The sequence below is a fragment of the Arctopsyche grandis genome, chromosome 4 (genome assembly GCF_051622035.1).
Source record: "Arctopsyche grandis isolate Sample6627 chromosome 4, ASM5162203v2, whole genome shotgun sequence".
Taxonomy (NCBI): Eukaryota; Metazoa; Arthropoda; class Insecta; order Trichoptera; family Hydropsychidae; genus Arctopsyche; species Arctopsyche grandis.
In genome coordinates this window covers 909,532-930,914 of record NC_135358.1, presented here as the reverse complement: position 1 = coordinate 930,914, position 21,383 = coordinate 909,532, and the positions used below count along the sequence as shown (strand labels likewise).

The following is a 21,383-nucleotide window of genomic DNA, read 5'->3' as shown; positions in this document are numbered from 1 at the left end:
TCTGGGCTATTTTTGCATTTCTTTTTGTCTCAAATATTTTTTGAGAATACATAGTTAGTTATTCTATGAGCCATGATTTTGGGTGGTGAAACTTTCGCTATCTTCGTAAATATTTCATATGATTTTTCCGTTCTTTTTAAATTCTTATTTCAACATACAATATATATGTACATATATATGATACATAACAAATTAAACTAGAAATATATCCTTTTAATTGTTTATTAGATGACATTATTATATAAATTGCTTTCCACAATACTATCTTCTTATAAATACACAATTGATTAAAACTAATGCAATAATTCCTACAACTATAATAATTCCAAATGCTGACAACACAATAATCATTATCCCTATTGCTGAATCTGTTGTGTTTGTTGTGTCTGTCGGGTCTGTTGTGTCTGTCGGGTCTGTTGTGTCTGTTGTGTCTGTCGGGTCTGTTGTTTCTGTCGGGTCTGTTGTGTCTGTTGTGTCTGTCGGGTCTGTTGTTTCTGTCGTATCTGTTGGATCTGTTGGATCTGTTGTGTCCGTGGTATCTGTAGAATCTGTCGTATGTTCACAAAATTCGACATCTTCGAAAGGTTTATTGTCATGTGATGCACAATTGGGGCTGTCTTTAATAATACCATCACTTTTCAAAATTTGCAACCATTTCAACTCACAATCGCATTGCCATTCATTATTCTCAATCGTTAAGACATCTTCTTTTAGACCAGCTATTATTTTATCACCAAAAATGCACGGTTTCAACGTAGTGAGCTTATTGTCATCCAATCTCAGTTCCATCAATGATTTAAATCGCTTAAACGTTTCACATTGGATTTCTTTGATTTTATTTAAGTTCAATAACAACGTTTCAAGTTTTTTATTTACTTTCGAAAACGATTTGCTTTCCAAGGTTTTAATGGAATTTTCATTAATATTAATATACACGAGATTAGGTAAAGATACCGATCCAGTTAAAGCCTGTAAGTTCAAAGGCGTGTAAGGAAAAGACGATTTTAATTTGGTCAAATGCAACTCTTCCAATTTCGATGCTACAAACTTTAGAGTCTTTTCTTCAATCTTCTTTATTGTGCAATCATTTATTTCAAGTTTCTTCAAAGATTGTAGTCCTTGAAAAGTGCCACTGTTTAATGTTCCAATGTTGGTACCACTAAGTAGCAATGATTCCATTTTTTTGAAAGGGTCTCCTATAAATGCACCGTCTTCAATATTTTTGATTTTTGCTGATATTAAGGAAAGTTTTGACATAGTGATGCAGTCTGTTTTTATCCAATCTTTTTGTAGTATTTTACTCTTTACCGATAAATTTTCGATTTTGAGTTCTTCTAACTTTTTTTTTGAATGTGGACACTGGAAATAAATAAAGATAAAATAAGTTTATTGTTCATTTTCAATCGGATTTTAAGTTTGTAGATACTGGAATAATTCAGATTTTTCCTTTCAAGGTAATTAATGAATACCACATAAATTATCTTGAATTTAAAAACCTGAATTATTCTAGCATCTACAAAATTAAAATTCGATACAAATTCAAAAATAGACAATGTATTTGAGCACCTGTGCACAATATATAGGCAATGTGTTTGTGCACCTTGGTGAAAAATTCTTTATGCACAATATATTTGTACACCAAGCCATCAACTTGCCTGTATTGTGAAAAAAAAATCATACATATACATATAATATATCCGTCTATATTGGCACGCGTATTATTTATCAAAGATTTAAATTACCTCCTTGACTAGCTCTTCTATCGAGTTTTTTAAATCACATACGTCAACACCATTGCATGTGATTATGGATTTTGATTCATCGATGGTGCATAAATTTATTTCAGAATTCTTGATTGTATAAGATTGGGTGACCGGAAAAATCATTACAAAACACACTAGGAAAATCATTCCAGATAAAATTTGAATCCTTTGCTTCGATCTTCTTTTTGCTGCCGAATATCTGAAATTCACAGTAAAAACATAAAGCTTTAGTAACTATACCCATTTTTACTGCCGTAGATAAACTAAAGAATATTCACTGTTCTGCCAAGTAGAGGTTAAAGAAGAATATGATGTAGTCTATTGTTTCTAACAAGATCTATCAGCAATTGTTTTTCTACATACTTAATTAGCACAATTAAAAATCTAATTTCAACACAAAAATCAAAATCCGTTCTCAGTAATTGTTAGTTTCAAAGTCAGAATGTAATGTTATAGAAATTAATTTTAAAATTCTTCAGGAAATACCTTCATTCGTTTTGCACCTTATTCGCTCTTTAAAAGTCTCTATAAATGTTTCCTATACATTAAAAGCCTATCCTTAGGTAGAAATGTACGTATAATAGGTATATGTTTATAACATTATTTTACCTAAAACCTCGTTATATTTATACATACATAATTTACATATGTAGATGGAGTGAAATGAGATTTTAAGCGAAATTTGCTTCAAATTGGTCGATTTTCGTGGAAAATGATTATAAATCGGGAGTGTAATATCATTGTAATAATTTAGATAATTTAGATAACCTTATTTCAGAGATTTTTAACTCCTTTGCTTCCATGATTGCGTCGGTGGAACGTTCACTATTTTCACCGATCTCTGTACTTATGAATGAAATGGAATTGAAAACATATGCTATCTTCATTTCGATCTTCTATTGCGTATGATATGGATAGTGTTTCAATTAAAATTGATTTATATCGTTAGCATATATTCACGAATCTTATCGTTATGATATAAAATGGAAAATGAATTTAGCACTTAAACGATGGATTTCGATGAAAATTTTGCAGTTTCTTAATTTGTACATTTTACATACGTTTATCCATAGGATGAATTAACTGTAAAAACTCTACTAATTATTATTATATTATAGATTTTATCGGGTAATAAAACATTTGAAAAAATTGTTAAGGTTGCGAAATAAATCATAATCATAATCTCTATGTTATCTTACATTATTGTATAAATTTTTGCTTAGTTGAATATAAAGTTGAATGATTTCAATTTAAATTCCAAATTCGATCTCATTGGTTTTGGTATTTAACTGCAAAACATACGAGTATTATGAAATATATGTAAGCTCGATAAAATGTTTTATTTTTATCAATTAATATATTAAAAATATTCAGATGTGACCAACCCATGACTTTACCTGTGTACCACTTCCGGTTTATTAAATATAGTGATTTTTTTTATTTTCATCATATTGATACAAGATTTATACTTTAATTATTTCGTGAAGGGCACACATGTGTAAGAAGTCGAAAAAAATAGTGGACGGAAAAATTGAACAAGAGTAAACTGCCACTTTCGGTTGACGGATGCTTACCAAATTTGATAAATAACTTGTTATTAAGCTTAAGCTTCTATATATGAAATTTCAGTACAATAAACCAAAATATTTCTGAGAAAAACATAAAAAACTTCGATTGATTCTCTAGAGTAAAAGTACTACTTCCGGTTTAAGTAAAAATATTAGATTAAAAACTATTACATGTAAATATAATATAATTTCTATTACATGTAAAAAAAGTCAGTCTGATTCAGGTAGCGGTTTGGGAGATAATTTAATTCAAAAACTTAAAAAAAAGAGAAAACCTATAAGGGGAGGTACCATTTCCGATCAACTGAAAAAATTGAAAAAAATTTAAGTCGTATCGATATGAATTTCAGTAACCGTTACTAAATTTCAGTTCGATAGAACAAACGGCGTTCAAAAAATTCCCAAAATTCACAGACAGAACACACATTCTTTCTATATTACGAAAACGTGATCAGCGATCGATTCTGAGATCGAATCAGTCAAAATCTCGAGTTTAAATTTTCGCATGATCACAAAACTTCATCTATTGTTACTACATACAATGATTAGATGTGGTTATTTGTACATACAGTATCGACGAACTATTGTACATACAGTACATATTACATAAGAATATTATAAGAATTTGGATTTAAGATTAATAAATTATAAGATTAGAAATCTAAAGTCGATTAAGAAACTTTTCCTTCGGCCGTTGCACATAGCCTAAAAGCGCAATATTTGACAGCAAAAGTGACGTTTGGTATAAATTTTTTAAAAGTCAACAAAACTGTTGTAACTATAATTCTTATAACTATAAAAATCTTCTAATCTTATAATCTTAAATTTAAAATAAAATAAAATATACATGTTTTCTTAATTATTTAGTAGTTACATACAGAATATATATCGCATACAGTGTTACAATGATACTAAGAAAATATTTAACAATGTTTATCTATTAATTAAGTAATCTTTACAAAATTGCTTTTAGTCTCGTCTTCGCAAAAATCTACTTCTTCAAAAGGTTTATTTTCATGGGATGCGCATCTTGCATCACCGTACGCTATATTTTGAATCATCAACTGCTTCAACCAGTTCAAATTACAATCACAATTCTAAAGTCTAAAGAAGTCAGATTATTGGAATCCAAACTAATGTACTTCAACGATTTCATATCGAAAGATCCGCAACCAATTCGTTCGATACCATTCATATATATGTACACATACTGAGATGTGTCCAGTTGCGAAAATAATTCAGCAGTTATTGCATTATCCCTCAGATGAATTTGGTTGAATTCGACAAACTTCATTTTCGGCAACGGAACAGATCCTGTTAAGTTGACCAAATCGAAAGACTTGTTCATAGCAAGTAAAGATATATCTTCCAAAGTTGTCGCCATACGTTTTATAGCATTTTCTTTAATGTGGTTTTTTTGCAAGAATTAATCGTCAAAATTTTCAAGCGTTTCAAGCCTTCGAAAGTGCCTTCTTCTAATGTGTCGATTTTAAAATTTTGCAATCTCAAATATGTCAATCTCTCAAAAACGAATCCGTCAAACGCACTATTTTCAATGTTGTCGATTTCTGCTGATATTATGATCAATGATGATATGTTGAAGTTTGTTGATTTGATCCAATTTTGGGCTAGCTTTCTGTCGTCTACTATTAAATCATATAAGTACAGTTGGTCTATGATTCTTTTTCCATTAGAAAAATTCTGAATTTAAAATCAAGTTGGTGATTTATATACATATACACAAGAATATAATCTACAGATTTATGAATTTTACTTCAACTTCGTCTTCTAATATAGCTGTTAAGTTATCGTTTGAGTTGATTCCTCTGCATTCTACTCTTGGTTTATTATTTATCCCATTAAAAGTTATACATTTGGATGGTGATAGAGATGTCACCTCCATTTCAAAAGATTGAGAGACAGATAAAATCAGTGAAAAAAATACAAAGAAGGCAATTCGCACAATTTTTGGTTCCATTTGATTGAATTTTGTTTTTGTCTGAAAAATTATTTATAAATCGTTAGTCTTTGCAGTATTAGATTGAATTGAATTTGAATAAAATTACCCAAAATTTGGAGACTTTCGACACATCTAAGACCATGGCTTTCGGTAGTCAAACGGTATCTGCTCAGTATGAAAAACCATTAATATAAATTTAACAAATTCTGATACTATGTATCTCATGTAGGTATGTAGTACATATGTACATATTTAGTACATACATACATATAAACATATGTTTGTACGTACATATATTTGTGATTACATGTATGTACTATTGATATTGTATCAGTTTTATTTGGTAAATTTCGTAAAAAATATGTCATCAAAGATATGATACAAATAAAATTATTAGTGTTCGATGTCTATATCATTAAACAGAGTGAGCATATTACGCGTATCGTGATATTACGTGTTTTATAAATATGTGTTTTATTTTTAAACATGAGGTATAAAGTATAATAAAAACATACATGGCTATCTAAAGGCACACACACACACACACACACTATCGCAGAATATCACAAAGTGATCTAATTAATCAATAATGATAACTGTGATTTTTTTTAGATAAAACGCTAGTTTGTTAAAAATTTACAACTGCAAATCATTCGTACTGTGAGAGAATAGCGACGACAGCGAACATTTCTCTACTGAAAAAAATTAATATTTCGAGGTTTGATTTATCTTCGTATATTGCATACACTCACATAACATTGAAAATAAGTAGTATTTATATTAACAGGCATTTGGTGTCAAAAAGAGCGTTGGTTATGTGTGTTCCTTGGTAATTTTTCCAGTGGACTTAGTTCAATACTGTCTTGGAAAACCAAAATAAACTTCGAATATTGACAAAATGCAAATAATTATATTATTATTATTATATTCACCCAAACGAGTATAGTACCATAGATAGCCTCGTAATTATAAATATATTAATTAATAGAGAACGGGAAACTATCCCAAAATTGGATTAATCCTAAGAGATTTCGAATATCATCTCTTCGCATCTGTTCCGGGGACAGGATTTTCCTTCGTAAAATTGTAATATTTACGACTAGAAAACTTTAAAATCGATTCGTTAGAAGAAGGTACATTTGAAGGCATGGAATTAGTGAAAAAATTGGAAATAGTTGAATGTGAAATAATTCACATCAATGAGAGAGCCTTAAAAGGTTTAGCACCTAATTTAGAATTATTATTTTTAGTGGGTATGACCCTTTATGGCCCTTTAATCCGACCAATTTAACCGGTACAGTTCGTTTATATAAACTTAACAACCTTAATGAAAATAACTTGGAAAGCTTAGATGCTGGATCGTTTTTTCATGGAGGATATTCAACATACAATTATCTGAGTTTGGACTCGAATTAAATTGAACAAATCGCCTGTGGAACTTTCGAGAAGATGACTTCATTGAGGTGGTTATGATTGTACATATGATAATCTTCTTACTACGTTATATCCGTGCTTTTTTACTAACCTCTTATACGTTTCACATGGTTTTCGTGTAAGCGGTCATTTTTTATATCCATTATTTCTTATCCGATCGTTTTCATACTTTGCCATATTGCTTATTTTGGTCATTAATATAAGTTAAGGTATCATCCGCAATTACGATGGTGAAAAAATATCGTATTAGACACGTTTGAAAATACTGCATCGTATTCAAGGTGACGTTTATCATTCACATCGGTAGTTTACTCGATTCCTCCATTAGATGATGCAGGAATCTCAGTGACGCGTGATTGCGACAAAGCAGAACTATTATCAAAATCTTTCCAAAAACATCACACACTCACACAACATTACAATCACATACCAACGCATAATAAAGTCAAAGTCAAAGTCAAGGTCCATTAAAATCATCACAAAAACTCCCACTAACAGTACTAAAAATATAAAATTGGTGCATCCGTGTGAAATCCAAAATATAATACGTAATTTAAAAAATAAAAAGGCACCTGGGCGAGATTCAAAAGATAACATCATAATCAAACAACTTCCGTTTAAAACTTTAGTCTCACTATCTAAAATATTCAACGCATGTTTACTCACCGGGTATTTCCCAGAATACTGGAAAACAGCCAACGTAATTCCCATACTTAAGCCCGATAAAAGCTCAAAAAACCCGGCCAATTATCGACCCATTAGCTTACTTTGCACGCTTTCAAAAATTCTGGAAAAAATCATATACACTCGTTTACTTAAAGTCGTAAATAAGAAATTAATAAATGAACAATTTGGATTTCGCACTGGACATTCCACGACCCAACAACTAACAAGACTAACTGAACACGTGACGAAGAACTTTAATATGAAGAGAAGTACCGGAATGGTATGTCTCGATATAGAAAAGGCCTTCGACACGGTTTGGCACGATGGACTCATTCATAAGCTCCTTATTAACAAAATACCAAACTACCTAATTCTCATCATCAAATCGTATCTAACTCGTAGAAAGCTAGTGGTTAGCGTAAATAATGAATTATCGTCTCCAAAAATAGTCGCAGCTGGCGTTCCGCAGGGGAGCTTGCTTGGCCCACTCTTGTTCTCCATATATATAAATGACATACCTATTCCAAAAAACTGTCACATAGCCCTATATGCAGATGATACCGCTTGCTTCACAAGTAGCAAAAAACCAGACACTATTCTTAAAAATCTTGAATTTGCAATTAAAACAATTACTGAACACTTCACCAAGTGGAAAATTCAAATTAATCAAACCAAAACAGACGCCATATTCTTTAGTGTTAGAAAGCATAAGCCAAGTTCAGATCTGAAAATCCCCTCTGGAGAAAGTCTGAAATGGCAGTCAGTAATAAAATATTTAGGAGTAACGTTCGATAAAAGAATGAGATGGGCACCTCACATTGAGGCAGCGAAATGCAAAGCGATGCGGGGTATATCCTCAATATATCCAATATTTAATCGCCATAGTTCTTTATCAACGCTAAATAAAATAAAATTATATCGCGCGCTCATATTACCATTATTAACCTATGCTTCACCTGTATGGAATAACGCCTCGAATACTAACCTTTCCAAGCTCCAAGTAATACAAAATAAATCCCTAAAAATAATTTATAATACACCCATATATACTAACCTGAAAACACTGCATGCCATATATAATATTCCGTTTGCTACAGACATTACTAATAAACTAACCAGTAGATTCTATGACAGAATCACTAATAACCATACTAACACACTTGTGAAGAGTCTCGGTGATTACAACAAAATTTCTATACCCTTCAGGTATAAACACAGATTACCTAAACACAATCTGCTTTAGATCATCGACTTAAGAGAGTCTTTAATTAATATTATGTATTAGATGTATTATGAACATTTATAAGGATTGTAAATAGGTTTTTGAGCTCTTTTTCCTATTATGCTTTAGAATAACATTAGAATAATATAATACTGTGATTACTAACCAAATTAAATTAAATTGTAAAATAGAAAATGATCAGTATATCAGTAGCTATTAAAATAGATATAAGATGTATTGTGAACATAATTTCGTAATAATAAAAAGCATTTAAAAATCAAAAACATCGGTAGTTTCATTAATTTTCGCCCTGCCATCTCGCTGTCAAATTTTAATTATTTAAATGCCTATAACTTTTTTCACCCTATATTTTATAAAATTTGCTTTATAGGTTCTCGTTATCTCTAATATATAAATATTTATAGTTTTGTGGAGGCTTGCTTACGGTAGCCAACGGTCTTGGGTGTTGCCACACTGGCCTTTATGCAGGGTGGCAACACTGTCCAGTGAATTCTGAATGACAGAATGACGTTTAACCCATAACCTCAAATCAAAACAAACTTTCTAACCAATACAGGCTTAATATATGTACACAGATCAAACAGTGATAGTTTTATTTTTAGTTATTAGTTATCAGCTGATTTAAAAGTTCTACTCCGGTTATATAACTACTAAACTAAAAATTTTAAAATAAAAACCCTGGTAAAAAAAACTTTTTTAAATACTAACCTTTTAGTTTTGTATATAATATTAAGATATGTATATAAAATTATAAAATAAAAAAAAACTGTAGTAAAAAATAAATGTATTTAATAAAACTGTAGTAATAAAATAATGTACTAAAATATAAATAAAATAAAAAGGCAATTTAAACAATATTTCAACAACAAATGTACAAATATGTGGGATTTCATGATTAATATTTCAATCAAAGAGTTTTCAATGATTGGGGTTTCAATCAAAATTATGATCCCAGCTTAAACTAATGTAATTAAATATATTCCTAAGAGGTTTGGGCTGATTTAAAATCATCACATACGTACATATATCATCACATGCGGTTTTATAATTTTATTAGCAACGTCGTGATGAGTAACATATGTATGTATATTCATCATCCAACAAAATATAAGCAAAAATCATCCTACCCGCTGTAACAAATATCTGAATTTGATTTATGTACAAGTCTAAATTCATAGGTCATAATGAATTAATTAAATAAAAGTTAATTACGTGTTTTTCAGCCTCTCGAAATACAGTGATTTATATAATAAAAATGCTTCAATGTTTGTAATTAATGGTCTAGGACGGCGCATTGGATTCTACCTGTCAGGCCTTCCTGGTATATATGTACATACTTCCTGGTATATATCTATGTAAAAATAATAAAAAATATTATATATGGCTTGTGGTTGATCGATGCAACTGTACTTGTGACTTGAACTGGTTGAATAAATCGAAAATTCAAATTAGTAAATATACGCCGAGGTGTACTTCACATTCAAATCTTTCTTTTGATGAAGTCGATTTTTTCGTATTTTATTTGTGAAAAATTTGTGAGTACGAGTACATATGTACATACATACTATGGATGTTATAATAAAAAACAGGAATTTAGAAAAAAAATGTTTAAATTGTTTAAAAGAATACTATTACTTCTAGTTTGGAGATTTAAAACAAAACATATACAAAAAACACGGAGAATATATGTACATAAATAGTATAAATTTTCAGCTAATATTAATATTACAGCTTCATTCTATTATTTAAAATATTCAGGCACAAAAAGTAAAAGTTGCAATTAAATAATTATCTTTCTCAGACCCTCTGCATATCTATTCCGCTTTATTGAGTTTTGTCAGTGTTAAAAATGTTGTTATATGGCAATTCGGGCACGATTTCGTCGCTTGGTCACACCGCTTCAGGTATGCAGTATTTTCCACAAATATATTCAGAACAATGTTGCCAGTGCGCAAGAACAATTAACACACCACACACTCGAAGAGATGTTGATAAATATAATTATTAATATATGGTATAAATATGATTATAGCGCGAATTCGGAATATCTGGCACTTGAGTTCTCGTTAGTACAATATTTCGCGTGGTGATTTTCGATTGATGGAGTTTTTGGGTGCCAGATATTCCGTGATCGATATTTTTGTGACTAATAACACTGTTCGACATGAAAAATGGTTCAGAGACGAGATATGACTTTTCTTATATATCTATGCCCAGTAAATACGAATATGTAAATAAAGAATGTTGATTGGCTCGAGATTCGGAAATATATGTATTTTTTAAATCGCGTTGGCGTTGTTCGGTCGATGTATTAAAATCTGTCAATTTCCTGTTCAAAATGAATATTAGAATCTATAGTTGGATATTTTATCTTTCATTTGTAGTACTTTTCAGATTTCAAATCTCTCTAAGTAGTCGTGCAGTTCAAATCAAAAGTCAAAAGTACGTATTTTCACTTGGAATTTTTTCCCACCGTTAATACTATTTTATATTGAGTATTTTCTATTGACACATGTTTATTGGGACAGTGTTCTGGTCACACTATTTTATTTGTTGTTTAAAAGGGTTAATTGGAAGTGTGCTGAATTTTAAATCGGTAAAATTTCGAGGTAAAAGCTTGTACTTTTATTTACTCGTATTAACACGAATCTGAATTGAATTAATAGGGATAATGTATCAAATTGTCTTTATATGAGAATTAAATAAAATTCCACTTATTAATGTTATTAATATTAATAATGATAGTTATGTATGGCAACACCAACCAAATCAAAATCATCTTGCCGATGACCTGTCAAACGTTTCTACTGGTTATTACGATGATTCTTTGCACCAAGATATCCAAAATAATAAGTATGCGAAATATCACATCGATTTGACAACCAGAAATGACAATTTAACGATTGGAAGATCGGAAAAACGAATTGTAGTCATCCTTGATAAAAGCTCTAAAAAATAAAAACAAAATATTTCTCGTGCCTTTTTAATTAAGTAAATAAAAAAAATCCACAAAAATAAAACTAAAAAAAGGATTTATTCAAAGGTTAAATTTCTTAATATTATTCATATTTTTGATAAATTTTTCAGAATTTCCTGAAAACGTATATGTAATTTAAAAACACACATTCATACATTAACTTCTACGTATGTACATAAGTACAAATACATACATACATATATGGGATGTACATCAAAATCAAAATCAATCGTTGGAAAAACAGTTATAACTCACTTAAATTATGAAGAATACTCGTTCCTTATTGAATTTTTTAGAATTTTTCCATTGCCGTCAATTAGAAACAATTCAAAAGTATTGTTTAAATTTTTTGGGGTATCTTGGACTTGGTGATGTTCATTGGGGTGACTTTCACAGTGCTGTGCTTGGGGTGGGCTCTTTCGCATTAACCTATAAATTATGACACCTACGATAAATAAGAATATGGAGACCGAAACGGCGATGCTTGTGATAAGAATTTCTGGAGTAGTTGTTCCCTCTTCGCAAAAATTCACTTCGTCAAAAGATTTATTTGAATGGGATGCACATATTGCCCAAGACCCAACTATATTTTCAATTTGTAATTGTTTCAACCAATTCAAATCACAATTACAATTCCATCTGTTACCTCCTATTTGTAAACTATTTTCTTTAAAGTTATTTATGATTTTATCCCCGAAAACACATGGATCCAGACTTTTCAGAAAATTCCGTTCTAATGTAAGATACCTTAAATTTGTATTTTTTTCCAAACGCTCCACAACTTATGTTTTCTATGTAACTGTAATCTAAAAGCATCGACTGACATTTATCAAGCTGGGAAAATGATCTATCGTTTATTGAATTATTTTCCAAGTGCACGTGGGAAAATATGATATGTTCAAGTCTCGGCAATGGGACTGATCCTGTTAAGTTTTCCAAATTGATCGGTAATTCCATATAACCGAAATACAAATAATATAAACTTTCAGCTACAACTTTCAGTGCGTATTTTTTATTCGATTAATTTTACAATTAATGAAAACCAATGTAGTGAGTAGTTGTAAGCCTTCAAGAATGCCCTCTTCTAAAATATCAATCGTAATTCTTTCTAAGCTCAAAACTCTCAACTCATCGAAAGGAAATCCTTTGAATGCATTATTTTCAATGTCTTCAACTCCCGATGAATTTATGTATAGGGCTTCGATGCGAAATTTTGTCGTCTCTATCCAATTTTGAGTTAGTTTTTTGTTTTCGGCCAGTAAATCCACTAAGTTAAGCCGTTCTATGATACGTTTTCCATTCGGAAATTTCTGAAATGGGATAATAATCAAATCTTTAATATACCAAATATAAATTATTTATATCAAAAAATTAAATAAATTAAATTAAATAAAATAAATTATAAATTAAAAATTATAAATTAAATTATAAATTAAAAATTATAAATTAAATTATAAATTATAAATTAAATTAAATTAAATTAAATAAATTATTTATATCAATAAAGCTTTTATTGAAATTTTAGTACGATTCGTGTCAATTACTTTATCAAATAGATTACCTAAACACAATCTGCTTTAGGTCATCGACTTTAGAGAGTCTTTAATTAATATTATGTATTAGATGTATTATGAGCATTTATAAGAATTGTAAATAAGTTTTTGAGCTCTTTTTCCTATTATGCTGTACATTAACATTAGAAAAATATAATAATATTATTACTAACAAAATAAAATTAAAATTGTAAAATAGAAAATGATTAGTAGATCAGTAGCTATTAAAATAGATGTAAGATGTATTGTGAACATAATTTAACAATAATAAAAAGCATTTAAAAACCTAAATATTTTTATGAAATGTTTTGTCTGTGAAAGTAAATTACTTCATCGAGATATTTTCTAAATATGAAAATGTGTTGTTTTTTTATTTTATCATGAAAAATGTTTTACCTCAACTTCTTTTTCTAAAATATCTGTTAAATTGTCATTCGTATTGATTTCCATACACGTTACGTCATATTGTTCAGGTTCAAAAATTTGAGTGATACATTTAGAAATCTCTTTATTGTTTGGAATCATCACATTTTGGCTTATTACGTCTACAGTCTCGGACCGTGAAACTGGCATAACTACTATAAAACTCACTAATAAAAATCCAGGAAATATTTGATTCAATAGAATTGATCCTTTTTTATACGACAAATTTCTGCAAAATTGCAATGGAAATTTATCTTAAAATTAAAAATTAAAATTATTAAATTTGTATACAACTACAATACATACAGTTTCATTCGGTCAGCAATCACATTGAATTTGGTCAGCAATCACATTGATATTTTCAATATTTCACCGGATAATCTATCCGTATTTTTACTGTTTTTTACTTTTAATTCAATTTAAACTATTTATATATGTGTTTTTTTTTTGTTTATTATTTTCAATTTGTAATTTTTCATTTTTTTTTTTTAATTTTTGATTTTTCAATTTATTAATTCTCAATTTTTAAATTTTTAATTTTTATGTACAATTTTTTAAATGTTTTATTTTATTTGTTTTTCTATTATTGTTGTTTTATTTTTTCTTATGTATTTGATCTTTTATGTATTGTCTGGCCACAGTGTCATATTGGGGTGACCTGTAAAGACTCTGTGGTATACTTGTATATTAAAATAAATAAATAAAATAAATAAATAATAAATCCGGATTTCAAACAGAATTATGGGTATATATAATAGCGACATTTTGGAGATATCAAAATCAAACATATTATACGACTACTCTCTTCGACGAATATTGCAATGTTTATTTTAACAATTGCAGGAAGATAATTATCTGGCAATATTTTGATTATCTGCGTTTATTAAAAATAAACAGATTTTGATTCACGATAAATTGTATCTACCTTTATAATATTTGTATAATATCAACGGTATTGTATTATACAATAAATTGAAATTGATAGTGATTTAAAAATTAAAATGTGTATTAAATGAAATACTGTTTGTGCCACGTACATTAGAAGTGAAACTTCGTGGTTTTAAATGTAATAGAAAAATAATTTATATGAGTTGATTAATATATGTATGTATGTATGTACATATGTACATACACATGTACATATAAATAATCTATATATGTATAATATATAAAAAAAAATTATACGTATGTTTAACCAATGAATTTTTTATACAAATGAACTATGTTTATCAAGTAGGGATTGCAAAAAGACCGGAATTTACGATACCGGTATTATCGAAATAAAAAATAACGATACCGGCATTAATTTTTAATAAAAAAAAACATTGTTTTCGATATTCCGAGCACCATTTGTATGTTTCAACATTTTTATTGAAAAATACGCCAAACCCAAACATTTTAATACAGGATATTCGGGTACAAAACTGTAAAGTAGGTACGTCCCAGGTAGAAAGGATTATAATGATTTGTAGAAACTAGTATTTTTTTTTGCAATTCCGACTTAAGCTTATAAGATACCCAATCTTTGCTCACTGGAGATGCAAACGAAGATTTAACCATCAGCTGGGGAATAAGTTGTTGTTGAAAGACAAATAATATTTTTTTCCATAAAATAATTAGAAAAATTAAAACAAAACCCGTGTCATAATTGTGCTCATAATAAATCGTGCTGAAAAATGCACCAAATAATATATTAAACGACATTTTCAATGTATGTAGTACGTAATTTAAAAAAATCACGATCTTATTGTAAATATTTTCTTATTTATAATAAATTAAAATTGAAAAGGTTTACGAATTTGAGACACATTGTAAGGGGGCTGCGATACCGAAAATCTTGCCGAACATTGTAGCTACATATATTTAAGAATTTGTATGGGAAAATTAAAACAATTTCACAGACGTGTGACATGGTAAGATCTAGAGAGATCGAAAACAATTTATAAATAATAACGCTCAATATCGAGTATGTAAAATATACGTAGTTTTTAGCCATTGAGATATCTTTTTCGACAAATAAAATGTACGAATTAAAAAAAAACGATACTATCGGTATTTATATTTTTAATACCGGTATTACCAAAGGCTTGTGTATACAATATGTATAACTCTCATACAAAACATCTGTATCATGCCAATTGATATTGTCTTAATGGGGATAATTAATTATGAATAATTAAACATGAATGTGTAACTATCATCGTTATTTTTTTTTTTTGGAAGTGGATTATAAAGATTCAATTTTAAAAAATCTGTCAAAATCGTTAAAAAAATTTTTTTCTTGTATACAAATAAATAGTTTAATATAATTAATTCAAAATTAAATTCTACAAATTGACGTAATATTCTAATAATTAATTTATTGAGTTACACTGCGAGCTCCTAAGAGGTGTGCCTTGGTTGATTTGAAGCGCAATTGCGATATTAATCTCTTTATTAAATAATTTATTTAAATATAATTATGTCATAAAATTTATCATACGTTGGAAACGGTTGGTTATACATTAAACAGTGCACCATAAATTTTAAGTGTAAAAGTTATTTATTGACATAGAAATAAAGTTAAAAGTATGCCATTTTAAAATTTTATTTTATTTTTATTACAATCAATGTACACTCGTCATTACAGATCGCCCCAATGCGACGAGTGTACGAGAACGGTCAGACAACGTATACAGAACGTTCAATAAACATCGAATACAATAATTAATCAAGTACAGAAATAATAATCATAAAGACATCTATGGATTATTTTTAGATTTTGTGCATAATTATTATTTCAATTTTTATACACATAATAAACACGAAATTATAGAGACATCTATAGATTTCAGATTTCTGTGCATTATTTCTACACATTATACACACAGATTTTTGTGACAACAGGAAATTATCTATTACCAATTTTCAGGAACCGTTTCAACAATGATCAGATAAAATTGGCAAACTCTGATAGAGAAACGAGCGATTTGGAATCACAAAAACTCCCAAATCTAACCAGCAGTTTGACGAGTCGAACCATCGATCGCAGCGGTGCTAAATATATACGCTACCATCAAGCCAAACTGCTGGCTAAAATGTATTATATGTGTTCAAAAAATTATTTCACTCAAATGTTGATCATTTTCATGAACATAGTTTGGAGCTGTTTATGGAAATTTGTCTCCAGTGTGTCTTCCTAGTGTTTCCATTTGTTCGATTTGATTTTGTATTTTGGTATTCAGTTCTTTCAGTTTGTGTGTCTTTCATACGTACTCATGTGCTTTAAAATCTCAAATAAAAATCATACATAGAATCGGGCAGATTAAGGGACATCACCAAAGTGAAAAATTAACCGATTAAATTAAAAAAAAAATGATTAAATGGTAACATTTGTTTAATACATTGTTATGTTTACAAATTTACATATTAGTAAAATATAAACACAACCTAAAACATATTTCCAATCATTGAAAAAACGGAATTAGTAGTTGACTGTGATTCTGTAGATGACTCTGGAAAACATGTAGGGTTTTCAGTTTCCTCGTCACAAAAAATCACTTGTTCAAAAGTTTTATTCGAATGAGATGCGCATCTTGCATCTCCTCCTACTATTTTTTCGACTCTCAATTTTTTTAACCAATCTAAATCACAATCACAATTCCACAAATTGAAACCTATTTGAATACCTTCCGTACCGAAATTTTTTATTACCTCATCACCGAAAACACAATAATCCAAACCTGTCAGGGGATTGTACGCTAAATCTACAACTCTCATTGATAGCATATTTGCAAATGTCCCATAACCAATATCTTCAATTCGACATCTATTTAAATCTAAATATTCACATGTTTTAAGTTGAGAAAACGATTTGGCGTTTAAATTGTTTTTAAAATTATTTCCAGGGAAATTAACAGTCCTAAGGTTAGGCAATGGAACTGTTCCAGTTAAATTCACCGGATTGAAAGGCAAAGTCATGAAAAACAAAGATAAACTTTCCAAAGTAGATGCAACGGGCTTGAGGGCATTTTCATTAATATATTTTATTTCGCAAGTATTGATAAATAGATTTTGTAGTTGTTGTAGGCCCGCAAAAGTACCCTCTTCTAAGGTTTCTATTTTCAAATACCATAGTCTCAAAACAAGCAATTCTTCGAATGCATACCCGGTAAAGGCATTATTTTCAATTTTGTCAATCATTGATGAAGTTATTTGTAACATTTTTATGCGGAAATTCGTCGTATCAATCCAATTTTGGGCTAGTTTTCCGTCTTCGAAACTTGACTTTTCCACAATTAAAAAATCTATGGTTTGGATCTGTTCATTCTGAAACAACAATTGAAAAAAAATCACATTAAATACAATATTATAGTTCACATGAGATAATTATGTGTATACATATGTGTACATATAATAATAAATAAATATATGACAAAAAATATTATATGCACTTAACATATGACAATTTTATTACTTCCGGTGAATAGATCTTATTTTTTTTTTAAATAGTTTTATGTACATATCTATGACTATAAAAATATAGTACAATTTCAGTGCTAAATACTAAGTTTAATTTAAGAAGAAACGTTTTACAGTTCGATATTGTATTAAAATATTTTATATTTTAATTTTTCACATCACACCGCTCGGTTTTCATAATCTCCTCAATCAATCTTTATCACTTGAAGAATTAACCAAATTGATTCAAAATTTATCCATAGATGTATTCACAATACAAAACTATTTTTTATATACATATACATATACACTACCGTCCATATGTTTAAGACCAAACCTATAACTCGATTTCTAATGTCCATTAAAATAATTTAGCGTAAAATAGTTCAAAGAAATGGGTATCATTTGTTTCCCTATACCCTTGGATTTAATTTGAGCAAAAAAAACAGGGATTATCCCATTGGTTTGTTGTTTTTTTTATATAAGGGTTCAAAATGGGCTCAAAGACACCGCGTGACGAATCGACACATGTTGCAATTCGACAACTCTACTATACGCAGTTTATGTTACGAACTTTTTTTGTTATTTTATCCTGCTGATATGACATCGAAACAGTTCAAAATAATAAACCCTAAATGAATTTGGTTCAGTTTAATCTGATCAGTCAGACTTTGAAGTTTGAAGACTTTGAAAAATTTATAATACATAAAGAGGACAAAAATTTTTGAAGAAATATGGGAAAAAATAAAAATCTCACCATGGAAACTCGAGGAGCCATTATTGCTCTTTACAAACAGCAAAAAACCCAACGATATATCGCCGAAAATTTGAATATTTCGAAGACTGCAGTACAACAGACGATAAAAAAATTCCAAAATTCTAACAACATTATGGATTTATCAAAATCAGGACGTCCCAGAATCACAACACAAGCATTGGATCAACAAATGATATTATTGAGCAAGCGAAATAGAAGGATAACGGCACCAGAAATCGCCTCTGACATAAAAAAGACAGCCTTCAAAAAAGTATCGGTCACCACGGTTAAACGTCGGCTGATGGAAGTGAAGCTGGGAGGGCGCATAGCAGTAAGAAAACCATTATTAAGAAGAAATAATAAAGCGAAAAGACTAGCTTGGGCTCTTCAGCATCGTAATTGGTCAATTGAAGATTGGTCAAAAGTGATTTGGTCCGATGAATCGAAGTTTGAATTGTTCGGTTCGAAAAGAAGAGTTTACGTCCGGCGCACTCCCCAAGAAAAAATGATGCCAGACTGTGTGCTGCCAACAATCAAGCATGGTGGTGGATCCATAATGATATGGGGATGTTTCTCAAGAGCTGGAGTTGGGAATTTAATCAAAATTGATGGAATTTTAAAAAAAGAAGGATATTTGAAAATTTTAAAAGAACAAGTTTTGCCGTGCGGCCGGAACTTATGTGGGCATGATTTTATATTCCAACAAGATAATGACCCAAAACATAAATCAAAGCTATGCATGGACTTCTTACAACAAGAAGAAGAAAAAAATAATTTAAAAATCATGAACTGGCCTCCTCAATCCCCCGATTTAAACCCAATAGAACTTTTGTGGGACGAATTGGACAGACGAACCAGAATCCATCGCTCAACATCCATAAATAAGTTTTGGAATCATCTACAGGAAAGTTGGAAGTCCATACCTCCCATCACACTTCAAAATTTAATAAATAGAATGCCGAGACTATGTGCAGCAGTGATTAAAAGTAAGGGTGGGTTTTTTGACGAAAGTTCAGTTTGACGTTTTTATTTTTTTATAATTTTATGTTTATTAATTGTTGTAATATCTTTATTTATTTTAATAAATGCGTATTTTTTGAACATAACTGAATTTATATTTTTTAAATTGGTCCAAAATTGTGTAAAATATGCTCCAAAAACACTTTGGTCTTAAACATATGGACGGTAGTGTATACATATGTGCATATAAACGCCATATGAACGAAAAATTATACATTACCCAAACTAGTAGTTCGATTAATGCTGTTAAGTTGTCGTTGACGTCGAGTCCACTACAAGTTATTTGGAATTCAGAATTATCATCAGATTTAGTGCATTTAGTTGAGTTTAGAAAAGCATTTCGACTATTCAGGGTATTCTCATTTTGTATCTTTGATAATGTGTTCGCAACGCTATAAGAGTCGGCGGCTGGTATAATCATCACAAAACTCAATACAAAAATGATTACAGGCATGACTCCATTCCATTGCTTCATTCCACTGAGTTTGCTGTGAAAGAAAAATATTATTATTGGCACGTCTTAATTTGTATTTATACATTAATAACAACAGTATAATTACTTTTTCATTTTTGATGCGTAGAAATTACCTACTCGTTATTTTATATTAATATATAATAAGTGAGTTATATGTAACTTATTGATGACTCGCGTTCTTCGCCTACACAATCCTAGCTGCGATTGAAATTATTATTAAGTTTGTCTAACAAGTAACCTGACGTTATCTCTATTCATTAACTGTGTAATTTATTTGTTTGATTTATCAGTCGTAAGATAATCATAATTCAATAAAAAACAGTTTTGTTTGTAGCTACCAAAATACGTATTGTATATACAGATAAAAGTCGAGCTGGAATTATTACAATTACACAAAAAAAGATAAGACGGGAATTTTTTTGACTAGCTTTATGATTAGAATTGTTCTAAATTATAAAGATACATAATTTATAGTACGATATTACAATAGATATATGAAATAAAATGTAATCGAATTTCCTATGCAAAAAATTACTTCTTAAATCTCCGATGAGTCTATCGATAGATATCTCTTATGTAATTTTGTTGTCTCATCCAATATTGTACTTTTTTCATTTTCTATCATCAAATCTAATAAACTGTATCAAATTTATTAATTTAATTTCGGCAAAAAAAGGAAGTAATTAATTAATTAATTATAATGTGCTTTGCAAGTTCACACATACATACAAACATATGGACATATTTATTTATTTATTCATTATCTTTTATAACTATACACACAATACGAAGAAAACATGTACATTCAAAGGAAAGAAATATGTACTAATGAATTTGAATGTCACAGTGCTCGAAATACGTATTCCCCAAATGTTAGTTTGCTCGAAAAGAAAAACTTAGTTATAAAATTTGCCATTTATGTATGTATTTGTCTACTTTAAATTTAGACATGCTATAAAAATAAACTTAAATTAAATCAACAGCCTATTTCATAACTTTGTTTTTTTTCGAGCAATCGAAATTGAAGGATTTCGTATTACAATCTTATAAAGGAGTAATTTAACATTCAAGCAATACACCTTAAATTAGGAATACTTATTACAA

At 29.3% G+C, this 21,383-nt stretch overlaps 3 protein-coding genes across 3 annotated transcripts; all 3 read right to left on the bottom strand.

The window, feature by feature from the left end:
* Positions 1–194: 194 nt before the first annotated feature.
* On the bottom strand, positions 195–2,670 carry LOC143911309 (uncharacterized). The gene is made up of 3 exons (XM_077430160.1): positions 2,532–2,670; positions 1,743–1,962; positions 195–1,359 (listed from the first exon to the last, which is right to left on the bottom strand). The coding sequence occupies exons 1-3, from the start codon at positions 2,648–2,650 to the stop codon at positions 262–264; spliced, it is 1,437 nt and encodes a 478-aa protein (XP_077286286.1). The 5' UTR covers positions 2,651–2,670; the 3' UTR covers positions 195–261.
* Positions 2,671–4,177: 1,507 nt separating this feature from the next.
* LOC143911334 (uncharacterized) lies at positions 4,178–5,458 on the bottom strand. The gene is made up of 3 exons (XM_077430190.1): positions 5,398–5,458; positions 5,106–5,330; positions 4,178–5,032 (listed from the first exon to the last, which is right to left on the bottom strand). The coding sequence occupies exons 1-3, from the start codon at positions 5,431–5,433 to the stop codon at positions 4,721–4,723; spliced, it is 573 nt and encodes a 190-aa protein (XP_077286316.1). The 5' UTR covers positions 5,434–5,458; the 3' UTR covers positions 4,178–4,720.
* Positions 5,459–16,189: 10,731 nt separating this feature from the next.
* LOC143911313 (lumican-like) lies at positions 16,190–20,485 on the bottom strand. The gene is made up of 3 exons (XM_077430163.1): positions 20,365–20,485; positions 20,025–20,292; positions 16,190–17,895 (listed from the first exon to the last, which is right to left on the bottom strand). Exons 1-3 carry the CDS (start codon positions 20,370–20,372, stop codon positions 17,017–17,019), a joined length of 1,155 nt encoding a protein of 384 aa, XP_077286289.1. The 5' UTR covers positions 20,373–20,485; the 3' UTR covers positions 16,190–17,016.
* Positions 20,486–21,383: the final 898 nt, after the last annotated feature.